This window comes from Bombyx mori, chromosome 22, assembly GCF_030269925.1.
Source record: "Bombyx mori chromosome 22, ASM3026992v2".
Taxonomy (NCBI): Eukaryota; Metazoa; Arthropoda; class Insecta; order Lepidoptera; family Bombycidae; genus Bombyx; species Bombyx mori.
In genome coordinates this window covers 12,632,578-12,645,841 of record NC_085128.1, presented here as the reverse complement: position 1 = coordinate 12,645,841, position 13,264 = coordinate 12,632,578, and the positions used below count along the sequence as shown (strand labels likewise).

The window sequence follows — 13,264 nt, the reverse complement described above, 5'->3', positions numbered from 1 at the left end:
AGCGGTGTAACATTAATAACCCGACCGCGATGGGGCAAAAAAGCCGCTGTCGCCCGAAACATGTCTTGTCAGATCGCCCGGATTCACACTTTTAGGACCCTAAAGCATCGGTTACCGCTCACGTCGAACTGGTGGACGGGCGAACTAACACATAGACCCAGTCCACTGAGTTTCTCGTCGGACCTTCTCAGTGGGTCGCGATTCCGATCCGGTGGTAGATTCTGCGAAGCACTGTTCTTGCTAGGGCTAGTGTTAAAAAAATCTCTCAGATTGAGCCCGTGAGGTTGCCTGCCCCTCCGGGCGTAGCTGGAATAGCCTCTTAGGCTACCAGAGAATAGGTAGGGAAAAAAAAGTTAATACAATACAGAGGTGGAACGAAGGTCGAAATCGTTTATGTAAAACAGGCATTTATAACCGAGAATTCACATACTTCAATTACACTATTAAACGAACTTTATTCAAAGTAGTCGTACGTGAATTGCGTAAAAGTATTTTTTTGGTTTTTATAGTAGTCGCTACATTTTTAGTAGAAAATGATCGTGATTTTACTGATAGTACTTGTCCTCGGCTGGTTTTCGGTGTTCAGGTACAGACGAAGGAATATGTACAAGCTGGCAGCAGCAATCCCAGATGTGGACGAGCGAATACCATTATTAGGTATCGCCCACAAATTCACTGGCAACACAGAGGGTGAGTTTTACTTGTAAAGTGTCCCAGTTAGTGCTGTATTTTGTTAATGCTACAGACTTTTTTGGAACGAAGTTCCTTATGGGACAATGCGGAGGAGTACTCTAACCAAGAAAAAACGTCCGTAACGTAAGATTTTTTCTATTTAGTTTGTTATCAACAGACGTCGCTGCACGTAAATTCAACAATTCCTGAATCGCGGTGACGAGATGTTATAGACGAGACGTTCTCGTATTTCTCTTCCTAAATTATACTTACCTGGCGTAGGAGATACCGCGATCATGGAGGCGGTTCCCCCAGGGCGAGGCTGCTCCAATGTATACCCGAATAACTATTTTCTTTATACCTCGAATAGAACTTAAAATTAATATTTTTATAATGAGGAACTTCGTTCCTATCCGGTGTCCCACGACACCACACATATTTTTTTTCCAAAAATTATTTTCTATTTTATTTTTCAATAATGATCTATTAATACATTTACTATTGTTGTAGAAATAATGACGGTACTTCAAAAACACAGTTATAACTCTATGAAGCATAACGGCCTAGCGAAAGGCTGGTTGGGTCACGTTCTTTATTTTAGTAAGTTGATGCTTATACTCTGTTATTCTAATAGGAATACTATTAGCCTATTATTAGCCTATTAGCCTAGCTATTAGCTATTTTAACGGCCGTCTGGTGCAGTGGTAAGTGACATGGTCACTACACAAGGGGGTTGCAGGTTCGAATCCCGCCAAGGGAAGATATTTGTATGATAAATATAAATGTCTTTTCCAGGGTTATGGATGTATATTAAATATATGTATGTGTATAATAAAAATCTTACATTTATTTCCGTTATCTGGTACCTGTAACACAAGTTCTTTACGAACTTATCACGGGACCGGTTAACGTGGCGTGATTGTTAGTAAATATTTATTTGTTAGTAAAAAATATTTGTTAGTAAAATATTTATTTATTAGCATTTCACACAAATATTCTATATATGTATGTATATATAATTTATTTTATGAATTATTTCATTTAAATGTTGTCGTATTTCCGCGCGTTCTAAGCAGACCTTCCACATGGCCACGGCTCGAACGTAATATGGTTCTAGCTCTTTTGTCCGTAGATCTTGTAGGTTTGTATGATACTAACTTGTCTAATGCTGACATGTTTTGTTTGTCACTTGTAGCAGATAGAAAGGCTATTTTGGAATATCTAAAAGTTGATTTAGTCCGATGAGTATTATTATTATAACAATATGTGCATATTGTGTTGCTTTTTTTTTATCTAAACTTAAATTTCTAAATTTCTCTTTTTTCATTTTCTACTTATATGTAATTTTGATGGTGGAAACATGTTTGTTTAGTGATTTAACAATTTTTTAAAATATTATATGTTTATTTTCTACTGTTGGTTTCCCAAATAAATAAGTTTGTTCTGGTTGGAAATGTGAGTTCAATTATTATTTTCTTTGAGAATATGCTTGCTCCTATCACTTAGATTTATAATGACGATATGTCATGGCTGCACTTTTGAATATAATGTTAAACATAAACTACAGTTGTGCATTTCTTCCTTTTAATAAACAGAAAATGTCTTATCTATAATTTCATAAGTTTAATACTATATAGTACTATTATCTATTTGTAGTAATATATTCTACAAATAAATTATATATTATACTATACTTAAATTTCGTTTCCGATGCAGAAGCGGATTAAATCTATTAAAAGCAACATCAACTTAAAATCATTATCATTTTACCTAATGTTTTAGCATGTTTGCTTGGAAATATGGATGGATACTAATCATAAACCATTATGATTATTTTGATATGGGCAAAAGCTTGAATAGCGTTACAATTCTGCTTAATTTGATTTAGTTATGAAATCGAGATGATACCGGCATCTCGTTTTTACCATCGCACCGCCCGCCACCGGAGTAGAGTTCATCCATACTACCTGGAGCCACTGCGGTCATCCACAGTGCGTTTTCAGAGATCTTTTTTGCCACGTACCATCCGGCTATGGAATGAGCTCCCCTCCACGGTGTTTCCACCAAGCTTCAAACGAGGCTTGTGGAGAGTATTAAGCGGTAGGCAGCGGCTTGGTTCTGCCCCTGGCATTGCTGAAGTCCATGGGCGACGGTAAACACTCACCATCAGGTGGGCCGTATGCTCGTCTGCCTACAAGGGCAATAAAAAATAAAATAAAAAGTTAAACGGATTTTAGAAAAGTTTACTCTTTGCTTTAGAGTGTAAGGGCAGGTTGCGTGACATCATTGGATACCTCATAGAAGTAGTCTAGTGCTTAAATCTAACAATACTGGCGGTAGGACCTCATGTGAGTCCGCACGGATAGGTACCACCACCCTACCTGTTTCTGCCGTGAAGCAGTAATGCGTTTCGGCTTGAAGGGTGGGGCGGCCGTTGTAACTATACTGAGACCTTAGAACTTATATCTCAAGGTGAGTGGCGCATGCGTTGTAAATGTCTATGGGCTCCAGTAACCACTTAACACCAGGTGGGCTGTGAGGTCGTCCACTCATCTAAGCAATAAAAAAAAACCAAATTCATATTATGTTATCATTCTAGAAAAACAGTTTTCCGTTTTTTTTATGTTTAGCGTTATTGAACCCTGTTGATATGGAGGTGGTTCTCAAGACATGTTTGGAGAAAGACGATTTACACAGATTCATGAGAGTTGTAATCGGTTACGGCGGAATTTTCGCACCAGGTATGTTTGTACAATAGATATCGTGTTACGTATTTTTGTTTTTGTTGCTTCGATACATCGGAGCAATATAATAATTTCTTCTCACTCATCGTATTTAATTTTCAACACTAATTTTCTTTATTTTTTTTACCAAATAAGGTTGTTCACTTTCCTTTGTGACTTTATCAACTAAGCCTTTTCAGTTACTTCATTATCTTGGTAATCAGTTTTAATTACTTATAACAATTGAAATACAAGATATTGTAATTCATTTTACCGACATATACACCGTGATAATTGTCAAAAATACGTTTGAAGGTAATTCAGGACCTGCATCGATTTGCACCATATTAAATCAGTATCATTTAAATACGTCTCTGCACAGTTTTCCATCAGGTTTGAAACAGATGTCCATGATTCAATCGACTGTGCCGTGAGAATTGTAATCCTCAAAAAGAAGAGAACGATTGAGGAGGCGAAGCAGGAGGAGCTAAGTGTAATGGTCCACATAAAACGGCACAAAATCAAGATGTCCTCCTGTATTTTGTTTGCAATTAAGATTACTTAGGCATAATAAGTCTGACAAAAAAATATTTGATTTATTGAATTTACTGAACTTATTTAGTAAAGCGCAATGACTTAAGGCGTAACAAAAAGTAAGAATACTTCTGTATTGTATCAATCAGTTTCGATATATTATTATATATTACATATATTAAAGTCCTACGGTACTAATTTTATTCTCTACCATGAAGTTGTTCAAACTTTGGACAAAGTGGAATTTTGATGGCACATGGTTTGGTAAGTACGGTGGATGGCGCAAAACTTTCAACTCTAGCTCTTGTAGGTTAGAGACCGTCTGTTGTGCGCGGACAAGCGATAAGCCAAGTCTGGCTGGAGATTCAGAAGCTCCTCTATTATGTGTCGTCCCAGTAAACATCCACGGTAATGCGGGTGTCATTTGGGAAGAAGTTATGATGAATTATATTGACATTAGACAACGAAACAGTGAACATGATAAATGCTTAATGCGTTCGTCGCGCTGGAAATCGTTCAATTTTCAATTCGTGCAGTACCCACTTATAATTTTCTAACCTTATTAATTTGACGAAGATACACCAATAGTGTTTATATAATTTGAATAATAAGGCCATGTCGTCAGCGAAAAAGGCTAACTGGGTTAGCGGTGACCGGGGAATATCATTATAAATAAGCTAAAAAGGAGCGGAGAGAAGACGGAGCTTTGCAGAACTCCGGCCTTGAAAGGTCGCGAGGAGCGGGTCCCTAGACTCGATATCGAAAAGAGCGGTTCGACAAGAAGTCCCGTATAATGAGCACGAGACTGTCCGGCACACTCATTTTGAATAGTTTGAAGATCAAACCGTTGTGCCAAACTTTGTCGACCGCTTTTGCGACGTTGATGAAGAGAGTTCCCGTGTTTCTACAGGTTTACGTCGGTCAATCCCAACGAGAATGTGCTCTGTGAGGCGATGCACCTGTTGTATGCATGAGTGTTTAGAGTGGATCCCGAATTGTTCATCGATAAGAATGCCCTTGAATGAAATAACGTCTCTGAGGTGATTGTAGAGCAGATGCTTGTATAGTTTGCCTAGAGAGATGTAGAGGCTAATCGGGCGGTAACTGGTCGGATGGTTTTATGATTTACTGGATTTATCTATGCTGAGAACGTCCGCTTTTTTCCACACCGCGGGAAAGATGCAATTCGTCATAGCAGGATGGAAAATAGATGCCAATATCACGATGAGTTGGGGGGGTAAAAATTTGATAATGCGAGGGGCCTTGCGAGGATGCAGGTCTTCGGTGTTGTCTCTTCATCGGGGTAATGCCTCCGAGTGTGGCAAAAAGGCTCTGCGTTCGACCTCGCTGCCTACTAATTTTATTTAAACGGGGTCCACGGATTGAGTGCTGGAGGTACACTGGGTTTGTAGTGCGAGAGAGGGCATTGTTACTATCGTATCCAATACGAGAGTCTCTGGCCTCTGTGAGGCAGTCTCCTCAAGGTGATGGTCACGGGGCGACTTGAGGGGGTCGAGGTTGCGCCGCACGCTACGGTCACTAGCGCGCTGGCACCCGGAGGATGGGACGGCGCGTCGTCTGCTGCGGATGCCGAACATACTGTGGAAGAGCGACCCGGTCGGTGGTGTATCTTGTTCCGTTTTTCTTACCCAGCGAGGTATCCCGGAACACCAGCGGCATCGCCCAGGCCGCCGTACCGCGGAGACTGGCTTTATTGGTCGTCGACTATCGCCATGACGACCCGTCGGTCGGGCGTCCTGGGGGTGGCGCCGCGAGTCTGGTTGTAGATTGATCGCGGGAACCCCCTACTCTGAGCGGGTTCTGACCCCGGGCGGAAATCGGACGTCGAATGTAAGAGTGCAGGGGAGTCGCTTAGTGCGGTAGGAACCTAAAAATATCCTTGAGCCCGCGGTTCGCAATCGCGGATCAGTCCCACATACTCACGGGCCCCCTAGGCGAACGTACGACCTCGTAGGAGGTACGACCCCCGGCCCGAAAAAAGAACAAAAATGGGTAAATTTTTTGATCACGCAAATAATCACAAACTTGATGACTTGGATTTCTTAGAGCTCTTTGTGTAGCATTGCTACTGTGATAGAACTCGAATTCCATAATTTCTCGTTGTTTTTTATCCAAATTGCTGAAACAATAAAACACGTGTAGTGAAAACAAAACACTAATCAATAAACATTGACTGAATTTTAAAATTTAATTCTAGTTTTTCAAAATTGAAATTCATTTGAATTTAGAATTGATTGCCAGCCATAAATAAATTACTTTTCAAAGGTCATTATCGTAAAACGACAACATCATGGGTAGACAAATTATTTTCATTCTAAGACTTACACCTATGCAGAGTGATTTTAGTTTCTAAAATCCCAGATAACCATTATATTACGATTATCAGAATAGCTTCTACATCATTCTCAAATAAATGTTTATCGCATTAAATTTTAGTGTCCATTTGGCGAAGACGTCGGAAAATTATGGTGCCAGCGTTCAGTCCCAAAATAGTTCAGAGTTTTGTAGGAATAATCTCCGAGCAAAGTGAGAAGCTTGCTTCAAATTTGGGTAAATGTGTCGGCACAGGGAAGTTCAGCTCATGGCCTTTTCTAAACGCTTACACATTGGACTCTATCTGTGGCAAGTTACAGTTTAAATTGAATTGTTTTATACTATTTGATATGAGGTGAGGTATCTTTAGAAGCAATTAAATCTGTTCTACTATTTGTAGAAGCGGCAGCTTAATGGCACAATTTAGTGTTAAGTAGTGGAATTCGTATTAATGTTATTGACATTTTTGAAGTTATACTTCTTTAGGCGCGTTATGAAAAATTTATGAGAGTGAAATTTTACGATGCGCGCGCACCGTGACAATTTAACAACAAATTAACAGAAATGAAATTGCCCACTAAATCGCTCATTACAATACGACCGACGTAACTTGGCGAGTCTGAATATAGCCGCAGGTGAACTTTCGCGCATGTACATTCGTAAAAAAAAGTGTTATTAGTATTCATTTTTTAGTAATATAAAATATGACAAAATTATTATTTAATATAATTCATACTAAATATTATTAAATTATTAACGTTAAATATTTATTATTAATTATTGAATATAAATAAAAAAAGAAATAAATTTAATAAAAATAAAGTATAACTTCTTGCACGCATTTCTTTCTTCAGAAACGGCAATGGGTGTAAAAGTCAATGCACAAGGGGATAATGATTCAATTTTCTTGAAATCTTTGAATCGTATGCTTAATATTGTCTGTATGAGGATATTTCATTTGTGGCTGCAACCGACCTGGCTATTCAAGCTTTTTCCTGTCTTTCATGAGCACCAGAAGGGTAAAAAATTGCTATACGATTTTGTTGATGAGGTAAGTAGAATTAAAATGTTTTATTGGTTCCGAGTTTAGGGCGAGGTCGAGACGGCGAGGTTAGGCCGTTTATTCAAAGTTGGTTTTTATGCCACGTACTGAGACTGAGATGGGAGAGGAACCGCACTTAGCCTGTTCTAAAACCAAGCTTTCTTTCTCAATGGGACTGGTTTCGGCACAAGAGCTCTCTCTCAGTAATAGAGACAGCTCTCAGTAATAGAGACAGCTCTCAGTAATAAAGACAGCTCTCAGTAATAAAGACAGCTCTCAGTAACAGGCGGATGAGCCGCTAGGATCCGGCGCCGCCTCCGCTTAGCCCATCTGACCTAGTAAATTAAAGTTCGATCTTATACGCTTAATATAGAGAGGGAGACGATTATTGATATAGTGTGGTATGGTATATAAAATAGTTTGAAAAAAGAAAAATATTAAAGTGGTAACCACTTACCATCAGGTGGGCCGTATGCTAGTCTGCCTACAAGGACAATAAAAGAATAATTTATACCTATATTTACAATTTATGATATTGCAATAAATATGCAAGATTAGATTGAAATTGATGTCGCGATTTCTACTATCCCGCGATCACCGCTACAACCAATGTTTATTTATAGGCAATACAAAAAAAAAGAGAAGAAATTAGGACAGAAAATAATTCTGGCACAAAAGTTGATTATAAGTATGGTACGTACACTGCTGCTTATTTTTTCCCCTACCTAATCGTTGGTAGCCTAAGGGGCTATTTCAACTACTCACGGAAGCATTCATTATTATCATTTGAAATGAATAAAATTATTTTTCAAGTACCCTATTAATACAATTAATTCCTGACTAGTTATCTAGTCTTCTAGCATGTTAAAAAAATGAGTTGTTGATTTGGTGAATAAACTCATGGTCCACCTGTCTTTAAATGGTAATGAAACCCATAGAAATCACAACATGAGTGCCGCGACGTATCTTTAGCCCTAATGTCATTATATAGTATTACGGTTATTACACCAGCAGTACCAGCTTTCATATAAAAAATAATCATCGAAATCGTTTAACCTCGAAAAGTTCCGAGTATACATTAAAAATATACTCAAATTGGAAAACCTTCTCCTTTTCTCATGTCGACTAACTAATAGAAAAGTATTGGAAATCTCAAAACTGTAACGGTAGTAGGACTGCGTTCAAAATAAGCAAGGGCATTTGAAATAACCTGTTTTTTTTGTTTGTAAATTTAACTACGCTTGTTTCTCAGTTAATATTTTCTACAAACATCAAAAGTCAAACAGTTTGTTTAAGGTAGTGTTTGTGTTCGAACTTTTGTGACAAAACCAAACTACATACATAGTTATATTTAATAATACAAAATGTTAGCTCGAACTGTGACTAATCATCTCGTTCTTTGGTTAAGTTTTCGTCTCATGAATTCAGAATTGTATGTTTTAATAATTTTTCCATCGACAATTTTTGTACACGGGTGAGAAACTGAGGATTTAAGGACTTCGATGTTTCGAGTCGAAACATTCGTACTCAAAGCACTGTCAATTAAAATGACTCATAATAAAATTTCAATAGCCCTAATACATTTTAAGAATATACAATTTCATGGGTACACCACGGAAGGTGTCTATGTAATGATCAATTAACCTTTAGTATGAAACTGATTATTATTATCTCTATATATAAAAATGAATTGCTGTTCGTTAGTCTCGCTAAAACTCCAGAACGGCTAAACCGATTTGGCTAATTTTGGTCTTGAATTATTTGTGGAAGTCCTGAGAAGGTTTAAAAGGTAGATAAATATGAAAATGCTCGGAATTAAATAAAAATAACAATTTTGTTTTTCCTTTGATGTGTCCCCCGTCGGACGGATTCCTTTTGTTTGTTTAAGTTTATTTTATACAAAAGTTTAGGTCTTTTATTTATCGATTGAGGCACTACGAAGCCTGCCGGATCAGCTAGTAAGTATTAAATAAATATATAACTATGTTGATTTCCACCAGACTTAGGATCATACAAAAGTAAGACATTTCTTGATCTCCTCATTACATTATCTGGAGCTGAAAAAGGTTATACTAACATTGAACTACGAGAAGAAGTGCTGACATTGACAGTAGCAGGCACAGATACGTCTGCAGTCACCATTGGATTCACACTAGAGCTGTTATCAAAATATCCTGAAATACAGGAAAAAGTTTACAAAGAGTAAGTATTTTCGTAGTTAGGTGTGGTCTGATAATTCTTATGAATTTATCCAGTTATTATTTAAAGGTACAAAACCGCTGGATATCGTTAAATATTGCTTCACAAGAATGTGCAATGACACAGGCAGTATAAAACGACATCAATAAATGTCGTACAAATAATAATAATAAAGTTTTTTTCTTTTTGTAAGATCCTGGCGATGTTTGTTCCAGAAAACGAAAAGAATTTACGTTTTTAATCTATACATATAAATAAAATTGGAGTGTCTGTTTGCAATATTGAACTTTCACTGATAGGTAGCTGATGATATAAGGAGTAGCTTAGGCTACTTTTTTTAGACTAGCTTCGCCCCGCGGTGTCACCCACGGTACGACAATAACTGCGGGTAACATCGCGGGACTCAGCTATCAATAATAAAATTTAATGTTTCCGAAGCGAAGCGAGGGCGGGTCGCTAGTTGATGCGTAAATTTTTATTAGACGTTTCATATTCTAGTTTATAAGATTCCTTTTGTACGATGTACTCTTTGTAGATTATGCGCAGTGTTCGGCGATTCGGAACGACCTTTAGTTAAGGAAGATTTAGAAAAAATGAAATATTTGGAGAGAGTTGTGAAGGAGTCTCTCAGATTATTCCCTCCAGTTCCGTTTATTATAAGAAAAGTTTTGGAAGATATTACGCTACGTAAGTAGATGAAGACATTTATTTTTTCGTCACAAATAGACTAAGAATAGATTGACTAGCATCACTCTCACTCTTTAGTTTTGAAATAGAAATAGATACGGCGAATTCATTATTTGAGGATTGATAATGCAGTATTCCCATTATAGCGTTATTTTTCTTTATTAATATGTTATTTTCTCGTTTCTCGTTCTAAATACCACTGAACTAGTCGTAAATTTTAACAGTACATATTTTAGTTTTTCTCGGTTCCTACTGTTTCTTACAATCCGTTGATATTACAATTTCTCGCATGAAAAAAGTACTAAAAAGTATTCTAGTACTTACACAAATTAATGTAGAACTGCGATTAATTAAATATTAATTTAACTTTACAAATCGAATGATTTCATTTCTATCTGGTGAAAGTACTCTGTAATTAATGTTTGTAGTTGTAACCATGTTATCGTCCAGGTAAACTTAAAAATTTACTTTAGAATTTGTCCTTTTCCTTGAGAGTGTTTTTGATGTGGATGAGATCCAATTATTGTTTGGCGGACAGGGACTTTATGGGTATTACAACATCAACACCGTCTGTGGAAAACAAGGTCGAAGTCGTAAGCTTTTTATTTATAAAAATACAGCGGAAGTCCTTCGCGTACACATAGCTGTACATAGCAAGTAGCTGTCCTAAGATCGACCAGAATAGTCGCAAGACTGGTTGAAAAATGTTCTTCAGCTCATTAATGGTATTAATCCCTTCATTTTAGCATCCGGTAACATTTTGCCTGCCGGTTCAGGAGTAGTGGTTTCTATCTGGGGAATTCACAGAGACCCAAAGTACTGGGGTCCGGAGGCGGAATACTTCGACCCAGACAGGTTTCTACCGGAGCGTTTTAATGTCGAGCACCCGTGCTGCTACATGCCGTTCAGTAGCGGTCCTAGGAATTGCCTGGGTGAGTACCGTGCTCATACCAAGATATCCACGTCGTTAGAGCCTTTGCGCTTAATCTTCTCGTCTCCACGGAACAAGAAGTTCCTTGTTGTTGTGGTATCTTGACAGTTGCTTATGCCAGTGTTCAAGTTAACATATCATTTACTATTTTTTTAAATTTAATGAAATTAATTTTGGTTGTATGAAGTTGTAACACGTGAATTGGTTCGTTTTATATTTTCGCAGGTTATCAGTATGCAATGATTTCGATAAAGACTTCTTTGTCTGCGATACTGCGGAGATACAAGGTAGTAGGTGAACCGGAGAAAGGTCCTGTTCCTCAAATTAGAGTCAAACTGGACATCATGATGAAGTCAGTGAACGGATGCCAGGTGGCTTTGGAGAGAAGGCCAACAAAATAGCATTGCGCGAACATGTACAATCGTAGATTGTCAACGCACAGTTAAAACGTAAAAATAGGGAAGTTATTATGGTATACCAAATATATTATACATGAAAAACATTTCTAAATACTTTTTAAACCTAGGATTTTTAAAAGTTTTTTTTTTTGAGTTTTCTTAATAATATAAGTTGCTTTTCTGAGAGGTAATAATTACTTTGGTGTTTTTAAAATGGTACTAAATTTATTCAAATTATTGATTCATGTTATTCTATTTAAATGTTTGATTAGGCAGTGACAAATCCGTACACGGCGTGAATACATTGACAAGTCGAAAATGCATACTTTTCAGGGCAGCCATTTTTAAGTTTACATATTATTGGTAAATCTATTTTCTTATCCTTTTATATAATTTTTATGCGTATTTAAGTAATTTCATCGGAATTTTCACACAGTGTAAGTATAATAATCAATTAACGTTTTAATCAAGAAAAAAATTACATATCAAGTTGCTCACCGACGACTTGTCAATTTATTCACTTAAGCAATTTATTAAAATCCGTGAAAAGTAATAAGATTGTTTACATAAGAGATTTAAAAAAAATACATAAATATGTAATAGCCATTTGATGGTGGTTGGATGGTGAGATGGGATGTGATGGGATGGTATGGACATGTGAGACCTTAGAACTTATATCTCAAGGTGGGTGGCGCATTTACGATGTAGATGGCTATGGGCTCCAGTAACCACTTAACACCAGGTGGACTGTGAGCTCATCCACCCATCTACGCAATAAAAAAAATGTGCTGAGACGAAATGAAAATGAGGTTGGTAAGAGAGTGTTAACTATAAATGTGGAAGCATATAGACGAAGAGGTAGACCTAAGATGAAATGGATGGATTGCGTGAAAGACAATATGTGTAAGAGTGAGCGAAGAAAAGCTATATGAGAGAGGAGTATGGAAGGAGAAAACAAGTTGCGCCGACCCCAGGTGACTGGGAGAAGGGCAGGAAAATGATGATGTAATAATAAGCCATTTGAATTGATCAATCTCGAACTAAAACCCAAAACTTGTACTTAATTTTATTTTTTATTAATTAAAAGAAACTGAAATTATTCTGCTTCTGGAATTACTATCATATTATTCTTTCTGTTCTTTTCCGTTTCCCTCTAAATCAGGGTCTTCAGTATCTAAGTCGTGGCATTTTTTGGTGGGTTGTCAGTCTTTATGTTTTTATAAAAATCGTGAAATGCTGTGTCTATTAAAGGTAATAAATCCACCAAATTCTTCTCTTTTCTGCACTTACTGGCAAGATGTCTTTGGAGACAACTTCTATCTGGACGTTATAGACGTTATGTCTATATTATATTTGCTCCTTTTCTGAAAGTTGATTACCTTAAAAGAGCTTCCATTGTCAAATCTATCTTGAAACGTATTTCTCCAATAGGTTTTTTGTATTGCAGCCATTTTACAGTTTGCCGCAAGAATTTATCTTCGGAACTGTCTTTTTTAAAACGTGAATGGCTCTTTTTTCGAACTTAATTTAGGAAATTTTCGCACTTAATTGGTACAATGGCATATGCGTTATTAATATTACAAGATCTTATGAGTTGCACCCAGTCATTAAAATAGATAGTTAATTTTAAGTCGCCTTTTCTGTTTGGTTCTCTCAATCAAGGCATAATCCGAATCATACATCATGTGAATCACAATCCAAGAAACTTGTGATTAATAGTTTCTAGCGTTGGATACACATGAAG

The 13,264-nt window shown here is 37.1% G+C and overlaps 1 protein-coding gene across 1 annotated transcript; it reads left to right on the top strand.

Moving 5' to 3' along the window:
• Positions 1-437: 437 nt before the first annotated feature.
• On the top strand, positions 438-11,795 carry LOC101741867 (cytochrome P450 4V2). The gene is made up of 10 exons (XM_004926478.5): positions 438-690; positions 1,183-1,272; positions 3,303-3,413; positions 6,387-6,572; positions 7,118-7,314; positions 7,929-7,998; positions 9,306-9,507; positions 10,040-10,191; positions 10,938-11,123; positions 11,348-11,795. The coding sequence occupies exons 1-10, from the start codon at positions 534-536 to the stop codon at positions 11,521-11,523; spliced, it is 1,527 nt and encodes a 508-aa protein (XP_004926535.1). The 5' UTR covers positions 438-533; the 3' UTR covers positions 11,524-11,795.
• The last annotated feature ends 1,469 nt before the right edge of the window (positions 11,796-13,264 follow it).